General features: G+C 40.2%; 1 protein-coding gene and 1 long non-coding RNA gene across 2 annotated transcripts in view; one reads left to right on the top strand and one right to left on the bottom strand.

Annotated features, from left to right (window-relative positions):
• The first annotated feature begins 6,390 nt into the window (after window positions 1-6,390).
• Window positions 6,391-16,263, top strand: LOC122155843. Its single transcript, XR_006167322.1, has 7 exons — window positions 6,391-6,538; window positions 7,915-8,045; window positions 12,691-12,819; window positions 12,970-13,057; window positions 14,123-14,223; window positions 15,112-15,185; window positions 15,405-16,263. It is a non-coding gene; the product is annotated as an uncharacterized LOC122155843 (long non-coding RNA).
• ALCAM (activated leukocyte cell adhesion molecule) overlaps window positions 8,110-17,561 on the bottom strand; it is a 119,392-nt gene continuing 109,940 nt past the window's right edge. The window contains exons 15-16 of the mRNA XM_042810113.1: window positions 13,164-13,280; window positions 8,110-10,476 (exon numbers count right to left, since the gene is read on the bottom strand). Of these exons, the coding sequence (XP_042666047.1) occupies window positions 13,193-13,280 (88 nt within the window). The 3' untranslated portion in view covers window positions 8,110-10,476; window positions 13,164-13,192. The remainder of the gene's footprint in view (window positions 10,477-13,163; window positions 13,281-17,561) is intronic.

Raw genomic sequence — 17,561 nt, 5'->3', positions numbered from 1 at the left:
CACTAGGACTTCTACTCAACAGCCAGGTAAAAGTGTGTCACATCATTTAATTGCAATAAAAATAGTGATGACTGACTTTAATAAATGATTTCACAGTTCAGTGTTTGAAAAAATCTGCTGGGTTGCTCTTTGGCTGTGCACAGGACCCTGAGCATACTATGGTACAAGGCTTTATTTGCTGAATATAGCAGTCAAAAGATGGCCATGCAGTCACAGATTATAGCCCCGTTCAGTGCTGAAAAAGTTCTGAGCAGTTCTGACAATTGAACCTTTTCATTAGAAAGCGTTACATTAAATAATGTCACCAGCACTTCATGAATGGGTTAATTAAGTGCAATAAGTAACGGCCAATTTAGTTTTATCTAAAATGGTAATGGAGTTTGAGTTTTGGCAGAGAGTAGATTTTAGAAGAAAAGGAGAAAATCATTCTTGTACATCTTGTTATAGAGCTGGCTTCTCTCAGCAGTTTTAGGGATGGGCAGCAGAACTCCACGCACCAACCTGTTCTTGTTCTCCTTGCATTCATTCAAACCAGTGTAACACACATTCAGTGTATCAGCTGGAAAGCTGCTAAAAACATATTTTTAAGTGCCTAAAATATTTAAAAACATAAGTAATGCTTAGCTTACATTTCTCATCAGAATAGGATCTGGTGCCCGCGTGATGAATCATAGACTGCTCAGCATCAGTAAGGGAAAAAAATAAACAACCATTAATGCTGCCTTGCTCTACAGGCACCGGGGCTGTACTGAGAGGAAATGATCTCTGATGTGAATGGAGACAGACTACAAATTCCAACCACAAACTTCCACTTGCAGTCAAGAATGATTATGGATCAGAAGAGTGTGCTGTGATGATTACTTGATCTTTGTGGCTAGTAAGTTAACTAACTACAGTTAAAACCCAATTTATGTTAGCTATGATGTTTTGCTCCGTACCGAAAGCTTTGCCCTGTTAAAATAATGTCCCCCATGGGACATTCCCCTCTCCAAACACACTCACCCGTGTGAGAGGGTGAGAGCAGCTCCCTGCTCCCAACTGTCAGCTTTGCTCATGGTGGTTACTTCAGGTGTTGGTACAAATGGCTTTGGACATTCTCTACATAGCGCTTTACTGCTAAGTATTATAGAACATTGTTAATGATACTCTATCTGCTTCATTTAGGAATATGGGAATCAACATTTCCACTTCCTCTTTGAATTGCAGCTTTTGGGATTTGGATTGTTTAGATTTACATTGACATGGTTTCTGTGCTATATCCTGCTACAGCATTAGAGCTGGACAACTCCCCTCTGTCTGTTTCAAAAATGATTTATTTGGCTGTGCCTCTGTGGGCATTCAGATTCCTTTGAGTTGCCCTTTGTGAGCAAGATATGCTCGTGGAATATCATGTTTCCTATTCTAAGGGCTCTGCAGGAAGCCCCAGATTGTTACAAAGAGCATATCAGGGGCAGTGCTATGCAATCCACCATCTGATTGAGAACAGGATGGTGTCTGAGAGTGGAAACAGTCCTATGCACACTCTTCGTGCAGTATATAGAAAAGTGCTTATATTTAACTGGAATGAGGGGAATGAGGTAGTGGTCTTCAAGGCTTAAGCCATATTTTGTCTTAAAGAGCATGTAACCTCACACCATGCTGTGAACTATTTGGGACCGAAGGGAAAGATGTAATGGGAGCAAGTTGTGTATGTGGGAGAAGACTGGGCATAGATAAAGAGGCATAAGGTGAGCAAAGAAGATGTGCTCAGAAGTGGAAAGAAAGGAAAATCTGATAAAAAGTCAGATAAAGAATAAAGGTGAGTAGATGTTCCAGCTGTTGGGAGTATGAACTTCCACAGATGGTGGTGTCACACAGACTGAAGGTCACTGGGATGCTGAAGGGAACCCATAGGAACCTTTCTGGACAATATGTCAAATCTGCTTTAGAATGGCCTGGAATAGTATGGGAAGACCAAAGAGGATAAATTGCATCCTAATGTTAAATGGTGTGGGGAGAAGAGTGACAGATGTATATTTCAGTAGTTCTGTGCAGATGACAGCATTTAGAAATGAGAAGTAGCCTTGTAATTTTGTCTAACAGCAAGCCAAATAATATAAATTGGTAACAGCAGTCTGCTTATTAGTTATTTAGGTTTGAATCCCTGCTTAAAGGTGATGTATTTAAAATAAGGCTTCGTTAGATCCCAGTTGTCGCTCACCAATTTCTACACAGTCAAAACTGTTTCAGTCTCTTGTACACCTTGGTACATTTCTTTGGTTCAGGTTTGTTTCATATTATGGTGCCTGTTTGGTTTCCTTTGCAAATTTTTATGGGAAATTTTATAATCATCTTTATAGCTACTATTGCAGTGCTTTTTTTTTTTTTTTTTTTTTTTTTTTCCTGGCTAACCTCACATTTTTCCCCTGTGAAATCTTCAGATATTGCTTTACTTTGTTTTTCAGAGAACTCTTGTCCCTCATCTAACTTCCTTTGTATCTTTCCTAGTGATTGTTGGTCAGCATCAATGTGTTCTGAGTAACTTCGTTATTTGTTCCATCTTGGTTCCTTGGTTTTTGACACTTCCTCTCTGACCTCCTCTGTCCTGCTGTGTTGGCTTTTGAATTAGCTAGAACGTAGTAGTAGTGAGTCAGCATCAGTAAAACAAAATGAGTGTGCTGGTGTGACATTTTCATACCAAAATTCTCTTCAGGATGGTGGAAACAGAGAGGATGTTTTCCCAAACAGAAATTCTGTTGCTTTTGCTGTTTAATGTAGCCTTGTTCCCTGTTTTTTTTTGTTTTTTTTTTGTTTTTTTTCCATGCCTCTTCCACATGCCCTGCCAGCAGGAAACGCCATGCCTTGTGTTCCAGGCAGATTCACAGGGGATGGCAAATAATGCATTTTTACGCTGGAATACTTATCATACTCATGTTGTCTGGTGTCAAGATCCAGCTGGGTGAAAGAACCAAATGCATTAATAGGTTTATTGGTTAATAATACCTTTAAACACATTTGAGTACTTTTCACATGTAAATTTATGTAAATGTATTTTACTCTGAAAACCAAATTATTGTAACAAAAGCAGTCTTAGGTATGTGTGGAAAAGCCTAACTGTTTGTGTTTGGTCACAGTCCTGGACCTGAACAGGCTTCAACCTTCTGCACAGGTCACGAGGCAGCTTTTTTTCCACACAGTCTATTTCTGGACCCTGAGTTGAACTTTGCTGAATGGAGAAGTGAAAATGTTTAACATATTCTCTTGGTATCTGGTGCTGGGAAAGGGCTGGGCTGTGCCTCAGCAAGGGCTGCTCCAGCTGCTTCTGCTGCTTCTGCTGCTTCAGCTCTCAGACCTTGCCGACTATTCAGGAAGCAAATATATCCTGCTTAATCCCAACTGCCTGCACACTTTCCATAATGGTTAAAGTTACATTTCAGTGTTTATATCTCTGTCTTGCTGCAACTAGAACTAGATGAATGTTTTGTTACTTTTACCTCTGCCCGATGCTAAGAATTGCTCCCTATGGAGCAGCGTGAAAAGATTCGATGTCTTCCTTCATTGGAGATAAAGGGCCACTGAGGCTAGCGGCTTTATAAGGGATGCCTGTCTGTGTTGGGTGCAGATCTGTTCCTGGGGATAGCTATTAGCATCATACAGCTAGTGTAAATGTAGCAAAGTGTATAGATAACGGAGAGCAAATGTTTAAATAAGCACTCCAGAGAGAGCATCAGAGACAGCATGTGGATGGAACGCTGCACTTACAGTATATCATTAAAGGCTGTGATCACAGCAACGTTATCATCTCCATTTTCTTTTTTCTTTTTTCTTTTTTTTTTTTTTACGTTTCTTGAAAGATTTTGCACTTTCAGTGAGTTATGCTCTTAATTCTGTGTAACTTCACCCTTTCTTTCTCTCTCTCACCCCTTTTTTGAAAGACCAGATGACTGATTTCTCAGGCCAGCAACAGTGCAGAAGGAGGTGGTCCATGAATATCACTCTTTTGAAGAGCTTCTCACTACTGCCAGCTCTGGTTGCTAAACTTGTCACCCTTACCTGACAGAAATCTCAGGGAAAAAATCTGCTTTCTCACAGCTGTGGTTCAGCAATGTATATTTTGAATTAGGAAAACACGGGACCTGGCACTTAGCAGAAGACGTTCTTTACCAAAAGTGGGGAGGTGCTGGAACAGGCTGCCCAGAAAGGCTGAGGGTGCCCTGTCCCTGAGGTGTGGATGGGGCCCTGAGCAGCTTGGTCTAGTATGAAGTGTGGAGGTTGGTGGCCCTGCATGTGGCAATAGGGTTGGAGCTTGGTGATCCTTGAGGTCCCTTCCAACCCAAGCCATTCTACGATTCTATGAAGACATGCAGCAAAACTGGACTGTGCTGCAAAATGAATTCCTTCCATGTACAGCAAGTTGGGGTTAGAAAGGCGCTGCATGTATAATTGGAATTGTGTTATTCTACCCACTGGTAATCTCAGTAACTCCAGTTTTATCATCACATAAAGTCTGTCTGGTCTGATTCCCCCATCCTGTTTCTTTTGCTTTGACCACTTGCATTTGTCTCTGTTTACTTTCTTTACTCTCAAGGAAATGAGCGTGATATTTCTTTGTTTGCATTAATAAAAACAGAGAGCGCTTTTATATCAACAATGCTGAAATTGAATTTGCGGAAATATTTTATCTATATGAGGTTTTGTTCGATTCTTTAATTCATTTCATTTCCTGAATTTAGATTCAATTACTCTCTTCCTTTCAAATGCACTCTGTTGGCAGCACTGGGCTCGCCCATCTTCTGACAGCTGCAAATGGTATTGAAATCTCAGAGCTGGTGCGTAGATATGATCAAACAATTGCAACACCATCTGAGTGTGTGTGTTTGCTCGCTAGCTCTGGGGAACTCAAATTGCCATCAGTGATGTACTTGTGCAGTGGTTACTTCCCTGCTTTGGTGAGAACCCTGTGAGGGGAAAAAAGGATCTGGAGAGATGGTGCAGGTTTGAGGTCACAGAGGCATTGCGCCTCTTCTGGATTTGCAGTTCACCTGTTTTAATGTGAACTGCATTACACAGTGTTTTTCTGAGTGAGGTTGGAATCATAGAATTGCTCAGCTTGAAAAAGACTTTAAAGATCATTGAGTCCAACCACAACCTAACCATACTACCCTAACTCTAACAATCGTCTGCCAAATCATGTCCCTGAGCACCACATCCAATGGTTTTTAAATACATCCAGGGATGGTGACTCAACCACCTCCCTGGGGAGCCTATTCCAGTGCTTAACAACCCTTTCTGTAAAGAAGGTTTTCCTGATATCCAACCTAAACTTACCCTGGCACAACTTGAGGCCATTTCCCCTCATCCTGTCACAAGTGAGAAGAGACCAATCCTGCTCTCACTGTAAGCACCTTTCAGATATTGGAAGAGAGCAATAAGGTCTCCCCTCAGCCTCCTCTTCCCCAGGCTAAACAGCCCCAGTTCCTTCAGTCTCTCCTCATAGGGCACATTCTCCAAGCTCTTTGCAAGCCTTGTTGCCCTTCTTTGGACCAGGTTTGGACTAAAAGACAGAGAAAGTTTTAAAGGTGAGAAAGTAAATGGATGGAAATGACTTTAAAGTAAACTGGATCTGTTCTTAAAGCAGTAGGATGCTGCCTTTCTCCTCAAGTCCCTCTCAAGCACAGGACTGGGCAGTCTGCAATAGTCCTTGTATCACAGCTGTATGAGCTGAAACACATGAAAAAAGATATGTCCTTAAACACAGTGCTTGTGCTGACATTCCAGGGTGAAAATTCCTGCATGCCATTTATTTTATGTTATGTGTTGTTGTGTGAGTGGGAGGAGGAGGGCGAGCCAAAAAAATAATCTGTCCTACAAAAAAACAAGTGACGGTGAGGGCAGCTGGGAATCAATCTGCACATCACAGGAGATGAGAGAAAGCACTAGGACAGGACATGCAGGACTGCACAGGCCTTCTCTGCACATCAGATGAAAACATGAGAACAAGAAAAATATTTGGGGATGAGGACACATGGTGGAGGTACATTACTGTTTTCTGATTAAGGAACAAAATTTCATAATACTTAGTCTCTACCTTTTCAAGCTGAAATTCATTACTACATCAAAGTGAGTGCTTTGCTGCTAACAGAGTAAATATTTCTATTTAGAAAAATGTGCAAATTACAGGACTTTCAAAGAACCGAGTGGCTGATAGTGAGTGGCTGTCTGGCTGGAGTTGATCTTAGTTAATAAATTGATTTTGATGTAATTAGATAATAAGTAATAAACTTAGCTACTGATTCTGACAATTTGAAACAAATTGTTAAATGTGTGTGCTGCGTGACACATGAAGCACTTTTTAATGTGTGGTGGTGAGGTTTTTTTGTATGTATGTTCCATTTTGTTTTTCAGCCTCTCCACCTTGCTCCCTGCCCTCCTGTAGTACTACAGTGTGCTCAGCCTGTAGCAAAGTGCTGTGAGGAAAGGCTGAGTTTCCCCTTGTTCAGCACTGTTGCTAAGATGGTTTCTGCCAGCCCGAGGATCCCACCCTCTTCCAGAGACACAGGTATGTAATGTGCAGAAGTCATGGGCCTCCTGTGTTCTCTCCAACTCCACAGCTTAGGCTATCTTGACTGCAGGAGCACACAGTTCAAAAAAGCTGTAGCAGTTAATTTTTGGAAGCAGATACCTAGATGGAAATGCTTTTTCATCAAAAGAAAATATTTGCACAGATGTGTTTGACACAGGAGGGCATGATCTCATTCCATATGTCATCATTAATCTTAGCTGAGATAACTGCAAATGTGTGACCGTCACACATGCAATGACACAAAACTTGAAGCCAACAGGAAAGTACCTGGCTACCAGCTACATGTGGTAGTACAAGTAAATCAGACTGAACTGCAACAGCTGAGGATATTAGATGAACTTGCAAGTTCCATGAAGAAATTACTTAAAAAATAAACAAAAAACCACAACACCACCTTTGCTTGTCTCTATGGCTGCTACCAATATGGGTGAAACGTGTCAGCATTCCATTATGCTCAAGTCATCAATGTGCAATTTAGAAGTTACTGACTTGTCTCTGTATTTCAAAGCAGAACATCATCATGAAAACTCTGTGTGCAGGGAAAGTTGTAACATATTGCCTGAACCATCCGCATTGCTGGTTGATGATGGCATGTCATGGGCAGTACAGATGATGGCATGTGGATAGTCTGTTTTACTGGTAAACAATCTGGTAAGAATTTAACACCAGTTAACAGTCTGAACATTTGCTAACTCAAGAAGTATAGTTGGAGGTGCATAAAATCCTGGAAAGCAAGCTGTTCTGTAGGACTCAGACCCAGTACAAAATCCACCTGATGCTTTGCCTTTTGTCATGTTGATTCCAAGCACTCACTGTTCCTTCAGAAGGGCTCACCTTCTGGACATGCCATTACCAAATGTTTCTGTGCTAGTGTTTTGTTCATCTATTACATTGAGCTGTAGTTTGCTTCTGGGGTCTTAAAAAATGGCTGGCTTGAGAAGCCTATGGGCTCTCCTTGCAGGATGCTGCTTCTGCACCATGCAGACAACCTCTTGGTTTTTTCCAAGCTCAGTGACAGTTTTCTGTACAGCCATGAACAGATATCACAACCAGTCTTAATTTCCCAACCTCAAGAGGTAGAGGTTGGGTTTGTTCCACTGTGTGCTCTTTTTGTTTTAAACCATTTCTGTGGAGGGATTTTTTTTTCCTTCCTGCATGTGGTAAATTGAAGCTGACACCGGAGCGGTGTACAACATTAGATTTCAACAGGACCCCTAAAAGTCCTTCCAAGAGTGTTTCTTTTAACAAGGTTGCATGTGGAGACACATGCCAACCTCATGGGGGGTATCAGGTACCTATGAGGCAGCATGGGACAGTTACATTTCTCTTAAGGGAGTGCTGATTCTCTCTAGGTCCTGACCATCTGCTCAGAGAGAAGGTCCATACAGCCACACAGAACTCCCCAGACCTCATGGGACTCTGCACCAGTGGGATTCTGCAGACATATATTTGCAGTATCACAGTCAGCAACAGCACAAGCTTGGTAAGTAAAGTGCCCCACTCACATTCATGTGTGTTCTTTCAAAGTGAGATTTCAGACAGGCAAGTGAAGATATACTTCAGTTTTATTGTTGTTTAGGCATGGATAGAAACATCAATTCTTTTGCGCTCTTGGTTCTTGAAACGTGCCTACAGTGAACGTGGAGCAGTGAAAAACGCGGCTCCTAGGACTGACGATTTAAAGTGCATAGGAGATCTAGCAGAATTCCAAAGGATGAGAAGGTCTTCTAATTCCTTTCTCATAGCTGTGGAAGTCGAAGGACTTTTGTTCTTCTCTTCTTCCACCATGCTCCCAAGACAGTGGTACGAACATTTTCAACCTTTCCCTATGCTTTCCCTGATGATCTTTGGAGGTTTCTTCTCTGTGTTTAAAAACTATTTGTAGTGTTATAAACAGACAGTTGATTTTTGCATACTCCTTCCCAGTATTCTGTTGCAACTTTTTCCTGTTTAGAGTCACGCCCACTGTGATTTGTTAAAAAAAACGTGTTATCACTTGGCAGTGTTCTCGCACGAAAAGAAAAAAAAGATATATTTGTATATAAAGTAACTGCTTTGTGTGTTCACGTTTTATTTTGGAAAAACAGGTGTTTAAAAATTTTAGAATTTTTTTAACAAAATTCTAAAAAGAAAAAAAAAATCACAATATTTACAGAGATAACATAATGGCTTAGCCATGCAAAACAAATCACTTTGGTTTTTCCCCCATTTTACTTTGGTTTAAATACTGACCAAGATTATAATTTTTTTTTCTCCTCTTTGCCAAATAAAACAGTAACAAATCAAAAGTTTAGAGGCATATAACAGGATTTCCCTCTAATATTTTATACAGCATAGAGTCTATAGGACTTCTTATGTATTTTAATCCATGCCAATGCACTACAGGAAGCTTTTATTAAGACATCAGTCACTACTGCCCAGACATATAACATTTTACAAATTTACAAGTAACAGTGTTTTCTTCCCCCCTAAATAATGCAAAAGTGGCAAAATACATTTCCTAACGTCCATCTCTTTCTTTTATTTATTTATTTATATTCTTTTTTGCCTACCAGTCTATAAAAACATACTTTTTTCCCTGGATATTTGTAAAAGGAAACCTGATGTTCTGCGTGCTTTGCTGTTCCTCTCCATCAATCCACCTATCACTTTCTTCCCAAAACGATCCATCCGCGCAGAATGAAACTTCCCTCTCCCTTAACAACAATTCTCTATCAGCCATTCACCCTAAACCATTTTCTTATCAGTACCATTCTAAAAATTTCCTCAAGCTTAAAACATGTTTATAAAGTTACAAACTTGAATGTAACTAAAGATACATAGACATTTCATTGTTACAATTATATGTACTGTTTGATAAATTAGGTACCAGTTAAAAACACTAAAATTATCTCAAGGTGCATTCAATATCTGTAGCATAGTTAACAAAACACACAAAAAATATATATATTCTATTTTTGTGGAAAAAAATGCAGCTTTGATATGACCACTTTTTTTAAAAAATCTCCAATTCTGACTGATATCTCTTTGAAATGAAGAAAAGGTACAGTACTTTAAGGCAGCGGATAACGTAAAGGAATCAAAATCAAACCAGAAATCCAGTTCCTTATCCTAATTTTAACACGAAGGACAACAGGCAATGCATGAGTAAAACGTACGCCTTGCTTTAGAAGGAAAGGACCACAGGCCACCATCTGCATGTAGGCTATGAGTGTTTCACTGTGTTCCTTGCTCAGCCCCCAGCCTTTTCCATTGAAATTCTTTATTCCCTTTCTGGCTGTTCGCTTTCCCTCGGCTTTCTTAAATTCTCACTGTTATTAACAATTCGGCTTATTTTTGTTACAACTGTCACCTCTCCTCTTTACTGTGACTTCTAAAAAATGAAAAAGGAGATCAATGTTTTCCTTTAAGACAATCTTACGCTTTAGGTATTTGCTACAAAGCAGAGGTTTCACTGATAACAATCAGAATTAGACATGTACCTGCCCAAAGGGTGCCATAAAAACAATTGAAATCAAACCATTACACTATACATCAGAATAACAGCAACTCCCAGAACAAAGCCTTACAGTGTATAAAAATAGCTACGTAAAAAATTTACATAAAGGCAAACAAAAAGAAATCTTCAGTGCAGACATTTACAAAAAAATAGTTTAAACAGAACACAACATGGTGACCTATTATCATGGCTGTTGCCAAAATTAGTTATTCTGTGGGTTGGATTTTTTTTGTTGTTGTTTTATTTGTTGTTGTTTGTTTGTTTGTTTGTTTTAGCTTGAGATAATTGTGTCTAAAATCCGCTGAAAACTTGGTAGTATGATCTGTTTAATACTTGAACCATGAATAGCTGTCACTTCTTTGTATACGTTTAAATACAATCCACGTTCATGCTTCAATTGGTCTATATGTATTCTCTGAAAACACGAAAGATAAAGGCAGTTAAGCAGGTTTAGATTTAAACATGTTAATCAACATAGTCTGCTCAGCATTCTGACCCCCAAACAAAAAGCTAATTAGCAGTACTTCCCATCTTGTTTAATATCTTTATTGATGACCTAGATGAAGGGATTGAGTACACCCTCAGTAAGTTTGTAGATGACACCAAGTTGGGAGGTGGTGTCGATCTGCCTGAGTGTAGGGAGGCCATTCAGAGGGATCAAAATAAGCTGGATTGCTGGGCTGAGGTGAATGGGATGAGGTTCAACAAGGCCAAGTGCTGGGTCCTGCACTTTGGGCACAACCCCATGCAGCACTGTTGGCTTGGGGATGAGTGGCTGGATGACTGTGAAGAGGAAAGGGACCTGGGGCTGTTGGCTGATGCTCAGTTGAGCATGAGCTGACAGTGTGCCCAGGTGGCAAAGAGGGCCAACGGCATCCTGGCCTGCATTAGAAATAGCGTGGCCAGCAGGAGCAGGGAGGTGATCATCTCTCTGTACTCAGCACTGGTAAGGCTGTATCTTGAGTACGTGTTCAGTTTTGGGCCCCTCTACAAGAAAGACACTGAGGCCCTGGAACGAGTGCAGAGAAGGGCAACGAAACTGGTGAGGGGTCTGGAGCACAAGTTTTACAAGGTGCAGCTGAGGGAGCTGGGATTATTTAGTCTGGAGGAGGCTCAGGGGAGACCTCATTGCACTCTACAACTTCCTGAAGGGAGGCTGTGATGAGGAAGGGTTTGACCTCTTCTCCCAGGCAACAAACAGGACCAGAGGAAATGTCCACAAGTTGTGCCAGAGGAGGTTTAGTTTAGACATAAGGAAGAACTTTTTCTCTCAGAGAGTGGTCAGGCACTGGAATGGCTGCCCAGGGAGGTGATGAAGTTGCCATCCCTGGCAGTGTTCAAGAGGCGTCTGGATGAGGAGCTATGAAATATGGTTTAGTGCTTGTGGTAGCAAAGGTAACGAGAGGAGGGTTGGACTAGATGATCTTGCAGGTCGTTTCCAATCTTGCGACTCTATGATTATAGAATCTATAGAATACTTTCTTCTCCCAGTTTAAAAGAACACTTTCCTTCATGATAGCAGCTGTTGCAATGTAGTTCCTAAAGCAAAGTCTATCTGGTAGGTAATGTACTTACGGATAAGCTTTAATTGATGCAGGACTACTGACCCAACAATATAAAAAATTGTAGTAAAAGATGGCACTGAAGGCTTGTGATGCTAATTTGAACTGCTACGGCCAATAAACACCTTCAGCAATTTCGTCTCCACCCAATCCCCTCAATATTGCAATGCCGTGGAAAGTACAAAGTCCAGAAAAACAAACAAATGCAGAATGACCCCCAGCTGAGGAGATGGCAGAATTTTCCTGTAGGAATGTATGTACACTGTGACTTTTTCAAAATCCAAATTTAGTTTTCACTTTTAAGACTTTTAAGTCACTCATAAGGTACTATTTGGAAATTCCCAATCCCAAGGAAACTCCAACAAAAGGGCACACGGGAATACTGCATCTCTTCATATACTCTATAATCATTCTTCTTTAGTACAAAAATAATGAGGTTTATTTTTAAATTTCAGACAGTACTAACGTAGTGAAATGATCCATAATCAGAGCTGTATTCTTATGCAAATGAGAAATGTGATCATCCCACCATATGCTTTAAAGTCCTGCAGCCCAGAACAGGTATCCAGTGCTATTTAGTTACTCAGGGCCATCCACTGCTTTTCCATCGAGGAACTCCAAACACTGTGCTGCTGAACATGTACTACTCCCCTTTTAACGATCAGCTGATGATTAATTCAAGAAAACTGAGCATGGTGACCTACCACAAAGTTAATCTAAAATTACTTGTGTTGCTCAGAAAAATGTTCTGAACTCTCACTTTGAGTACCAAGTAGCAAGATATGGCATGTGGGTATGCAGCAGTGGTGTATAGACGTGCAGGCACTGGGTGGTGCTGTTGGTGCTTCATAGTGCCCAGTAACTCCAGACAGAACTTCTGTGTCTGTTTATTTTTGCACACTTTATTTTACACAGATCCCAGCTGGGCAAGCTTGTATACCTGTTGCACTTTTACTAGCTTAACATACAGTATCTCTTCCCAAGAGCACATGGAAAATCATACCACTTTGTGAGGTCCTGAATAAAAGAATGATTTTATTCTTAGAAAAGGTTTGTGCCTTTTGCAGCACTGATGAATAAAGCCCATCAAGAAATACTGCTTCCAGTAATGCAAGAGTGTTCCTGTGAGCATTTAAAGCCACAACTCAAAACCTTCTAAATGTTACCTACACACCTTCTACCACAGAAATGCACAGGTAGGTATACACCACAGTGGTATATTATACAATTAGTTTTTTCAATTCCCCAAGTGCACAATTAAAAAAAAAAAAAAAAAAAAAGCCAAAAAGCCAAGTACTAACTTATATCTAACTTATAACTTATTTCTTCAATGTGTGTCTATGCAGGTTAGAACTTGTAACTGGCTGGGGACTTGAGTCTGTCTGTCTTCATATCACCAGAGTCCAAAACCACTCTACTTCCTATGCCCAAAGGGTAAGCAACAGAGACCCGAGCTAATCCTGTGATTGTTAGACATGGATTGCGAGAGAGAGAGAGAAGAGGTGGCCAGATGTTAAATTTTGCAGTATGAAACACCTACCTGGAATGATGACTGACACATTTTGTCTCTTAAGTCTCAGATTTATGATTGTTTTCTTCTAGTTTTTTATTTTCTTCTATATTTCCGAGATCTTTGTCTACATGTTTTGATGCTGTCCTAGAATGAAAAATTAGGGTCATTTTTGCACTTTTACAGTACTTTGTTCCATACACACATTAACGATGCTGCTCCCCCCTCTTACAGTTCTGTTCGGAGCAGAGCAATAGGCTTGCATATGATTGTAAATGGACCAATAGCACCAGTTTCCCCACTGAAGCCATGCTTGTGTGTTCTGTATCTTGGGAAATGCAGAATTATTCTGAGCTAGCAAGAATGGTTGAATTGGTTGTGCAGATTCATGTATCTCGACAAATTAATTGTGAAGCTTGTTTCAATAAACAAGAGTTTGCTTTAAGGCATACTAAAATGTTACAAGTATGGCTAAGATATCTTGATCAACCTAGCAATCTTTTGTGTACTCGTAGTAATTGACTTTCAGAAGCTGTGCCAAACAGCAGCTCTTTAACTGTGAAGAAATTTAAGGAAAATTCAGGCAACACCAAAAAAAGAAAACATTCTGTCTTCCAGATCTGTGCTGGCTCTGACTGACAAGGTTTAAGTAAAGAAGGGATTGTGTAAATGTTTGAGGGGGAGAAAAGAGGTATGCCTCGTTTTAAATAGCAGGTTGTCTTTAATACGAGTGGTGGAGATGAATTAATGAGTTAAGTGCTTAGTTTGGCTTAGCACAATAAAACCACTAAGCCATTCATTTAATGTGTGAGAAGCCTCACTGTCTGCCAAGGTGAAAGATTCCTGCAGAGCTGTGATAACATTTTGAAGGCCACAATTTTTAAAATGTAAATGGGCAAATGTGTTTGAGTGGGACAAAGTAAATCCCTCGTGTCAAAGCAGATTATGGTATAGGCATTTTCTCTAAGGATAATTTGTTTCCCCTACAGAAAAGTAACATCTGTTGTGACAGATTTATGCATATGCTCACCCTTGCTTCAGAGTAAAGATCTGCAGTGACACTGACTTGCAAAATGCAGTGAAGACACAGGTAGGTAGGCAAAGGAGTGTGACATGGGACACTGACACCATGCAGGTATGTACCTTACAAAACCACCAATTCCAATTTTTTGCTATTGGAGTGTTTCAGTGCACATCCTCCATCTGAGCAAAGGCTGCAAGCCAGGGCTGAGCACTGTGCATGCCCTGAACTGAAGGAGCAGTGAAAGGTACTGTCAATAAAGCACTATTTAGTGCTTATCTCAGCAAGCTTCTACCAGGTGCTAATGCACCTGCTCCTTAGCACCCCTGGGAATGCTGTGACAGCTGCTGGTGGGAGCAGTGTATGATGGGCAGTGCCAGAGGGCGTGCAATTCAGGGTCCCAAACCCCGTGGAGTATGCTGAATGGGAAAAGTTTTGAAGTAGGTTACTTCCTAGGTGGTTCAAACTTGTAATTCTTCCAAGTTGCATTTATCTTTTACTAATGTTCTCAGACTGCCTCTGTTCTGCTTGTGTGACTGACAGAAGGGCAGATGTCTGTGCAGAACCAGTTTTGCTGTAAACCTTCTTATACACAGATTCAAACTACTGATTGTCACAGGCAAATCTAATTTTAAAATGCCAAACTTGATACTTGAAGGAACACGTTTTACAGTGGTAAGTTTCTATCGTACTGTGAACTTCCTACTTTCTTCAGATATCTAAGAGCCTGGAACACAATAAGTGCATAGAAGGAAAGGATGTAAGATGTAATGAAGAAGAAAATCCAATGATTTGGTAGAGATCGACCTTCTCCTGTGATCATAGTAACCCTTCACAAATCTCTTTAATCCTAGTTAAAAAGCAAACAAACAAAATATCCAAATAAACAAAGCCTTTAAAAATTTGGAAAATTATTTTTTCTAATTAAATTTAAATGTAAAAATTTGTCTGTTTTAGGTAGAGCACAGAATCTGTCTTGTCACAGATAAGAAGCCTTTTCCACAAAGAAGTCTTTCACAGAACTGGAGATGGTAAGGAAAGAGATGAAAAGCTGAAAGAATCTGGATCTGGGCAACTGCCAGAGCTGATATGAGCTGGAGGTGGGGAAGCAGCGCTGTGCTCATCTGCTCTCACAGTGCTGTATGTGGGCACTGGGGCTGCTGCTGCAGACAAGTGAGTGGAATGGACAGACTATTGGCATGGCTCAGCATGATGCCTTTTTTTGGCCTCTTATCCACGTTTTTTTATAGGACCTAAAGCAAACTGGATCTCAAATGACCTGACACCTATCTGCCTAACAACAGGAAACTGAAGTAAGTGTCATTACTGTTCTTTGATCAGGTTAAAATGGATCAATGACTACAGCTGGTAGGTCCTGCGTTGCTATCAAGATTTATTTTTCAGGTGTTTCACTGTAGCTCTGCATTCAATGGAACCGTGGTATTCCTTCACTAAATGCCATCTCTGTTTTCCTACAGCCAAAAGGGGTGAGAATGGAGAAGTGAAAGGCAGCATTCTGACTCTGAAAGAGTTCCCCAGAATCCTGATGTGGAGTACAGTGAGCGTTGCTTGTCTGAAATCAGAGCAGCTTTTCATGTCAGAAAGCCAGACAGATTTAGATTTTCAGCATCTGAGACTGAAATACATACAAAATTCAATTCTAGTGTCTTGGTGATCTTGCTGATCACCAAATGCTGATATATGGGCAGATTCACCACCTCAGTACAAATTCTATTTCTGTTATTTTTTGTGCTAAATAGTATTATTACGGGACAGAATCAAAATTTGGACTGAGTTGCAGCAGTGTGATCCATTGGCAGTGCTGTGCCAACAGCAGAGGAATGGGCAACTCTGTCATCTCACACAAACGATGAACAGATCCGATAAGCCCCTGTTTTAGTATGCTTTGGCAATGTTACACAATCCCTGAAGATATTCAAGGCCAGGCTTGATGGGTTCCTGGGCAGCCTAATCGAGTGGTTGGCAACCCTGCCCCCAGCAGGAGAGTTGGAACCAGATCATCTTTTGAGGTCCCTTCCAACCCAAGCCATTCTAGGATTCTATGGTATTGTGAAAGCTGGTTGTATTAATATGAGCTTACTTATATCTCTTGGCTGGTTTTTTTTTTTTTTTTTTTTTTTTTCTTTTTTTAATCGTTTTTAAAACAGATCATTGCAAGCTCTTGCTAAAATCACGACTCATATTTTACATTTATCTATGCTCGCTCTTCAGGAAAATGATTATCCTCAGGGAATGCTAATCAAAATGTCTCTGTAAGTAGTGCCAAAATGAGGTCTTCAGTTTTCTTTTGAGTGTGTGTTGAGGGGCCATTATTTTCACACATTTTGTTTAAACATTTTTTATAACGCTTTTCTTAATATAAGGAATTTTTTTTTCCTATCTCCATTGTTTTACTTGCTTTACTGTAAATACACTCTGCATATAGGTTACACACACACACACACATATATATCTCCTTGGAATTTAACTCCTAATTTCTTTTTATCTCATGCAACCAAGCCTCAGCTGGAATTCTGCTGAAGAAGAAAATCTGCAGTGCCTTTGTCTTGTTATCAAGCTTGTGATAATGACAGGTAAGAAAACACACATAGATGGAGTTCTAAGTGTTGAAGCAAGAGCTATGAACTTCACTGTCAGCAACACATTTGAAAGGCATGTTAAGACACTGAATTGCAATGCTGAAAAGGATTTTGTAGGAGCTGAGGATCTCACCCCACTAAACCTGGACTATTTGCAACCTCTTTCCCTTCACCCCAATTTTGCCTTCTAATTCCTACAATTACTTTTAAATGCCTATTTGTAGGAAAAAAGGCAAAAAGAAAAACATAACAAAGGAGCAATTTTCGTAAATTCAATTTATTCCATTTTCATGCAAGTTTTGTGATGCTAACTGACGCTTCCAGAGTTGTTCTTAACTTGGTCTTTTCTCTGGAAAGCAATTGCATGAAAAACAATGCAAGTGCTGCATCTTGTTGTAAACATACAGCAAGTTGCGTGTATATTTGTCCTGCTACATTTGGTTTCATATGCTGATTTCCTATAAAGTATCAGTAAAGCAGAATTGCTATGCTTCAAGTGTTCAGTTTCAGAGCGAGACAAGCAACATTCTTGATTACTGTGATCTAAGGAGAATTTCAATATTTTGTTGTGCTCTGAGCATGAACAATTTCAAGACTGCTGCTGTGCTTCAATTTGCCCAGCTGCATATACTTTCACTGCATTTTAAATGTACATGCTGCACTTCCATGCCTGGAGAACAGGGATAAAGGTTGCTGGGTATGTTGCTTTCTTTCTAAACCTTTAATGTGTACAGAACTCTCATTAGTTTCTGGCAACATGAAAATTTTGTATATAAAGGATTTACAGAGGATGGGTGTTCTAGAACT

This window comes from Centrocercus urophasianus, unplaced genomic scaffold (assembly GCF_019232065.1).
Source record: "Centrocercus urophasianus isolate 14NV4802_14NV808 unplaced genomic scaffold, USGS_Curo_1.0 seq_12, whole genome shotgun sequence".
Lineage (NCBI taxonomy): Eukaryota > Metazoa > Chordata > Aves > Galliformes > Phasianidae > Centrocercus > Centrocercus urophasianus.
This window is presented reverse-complemented; position numbering and strand designations above follow the sequence as displayed.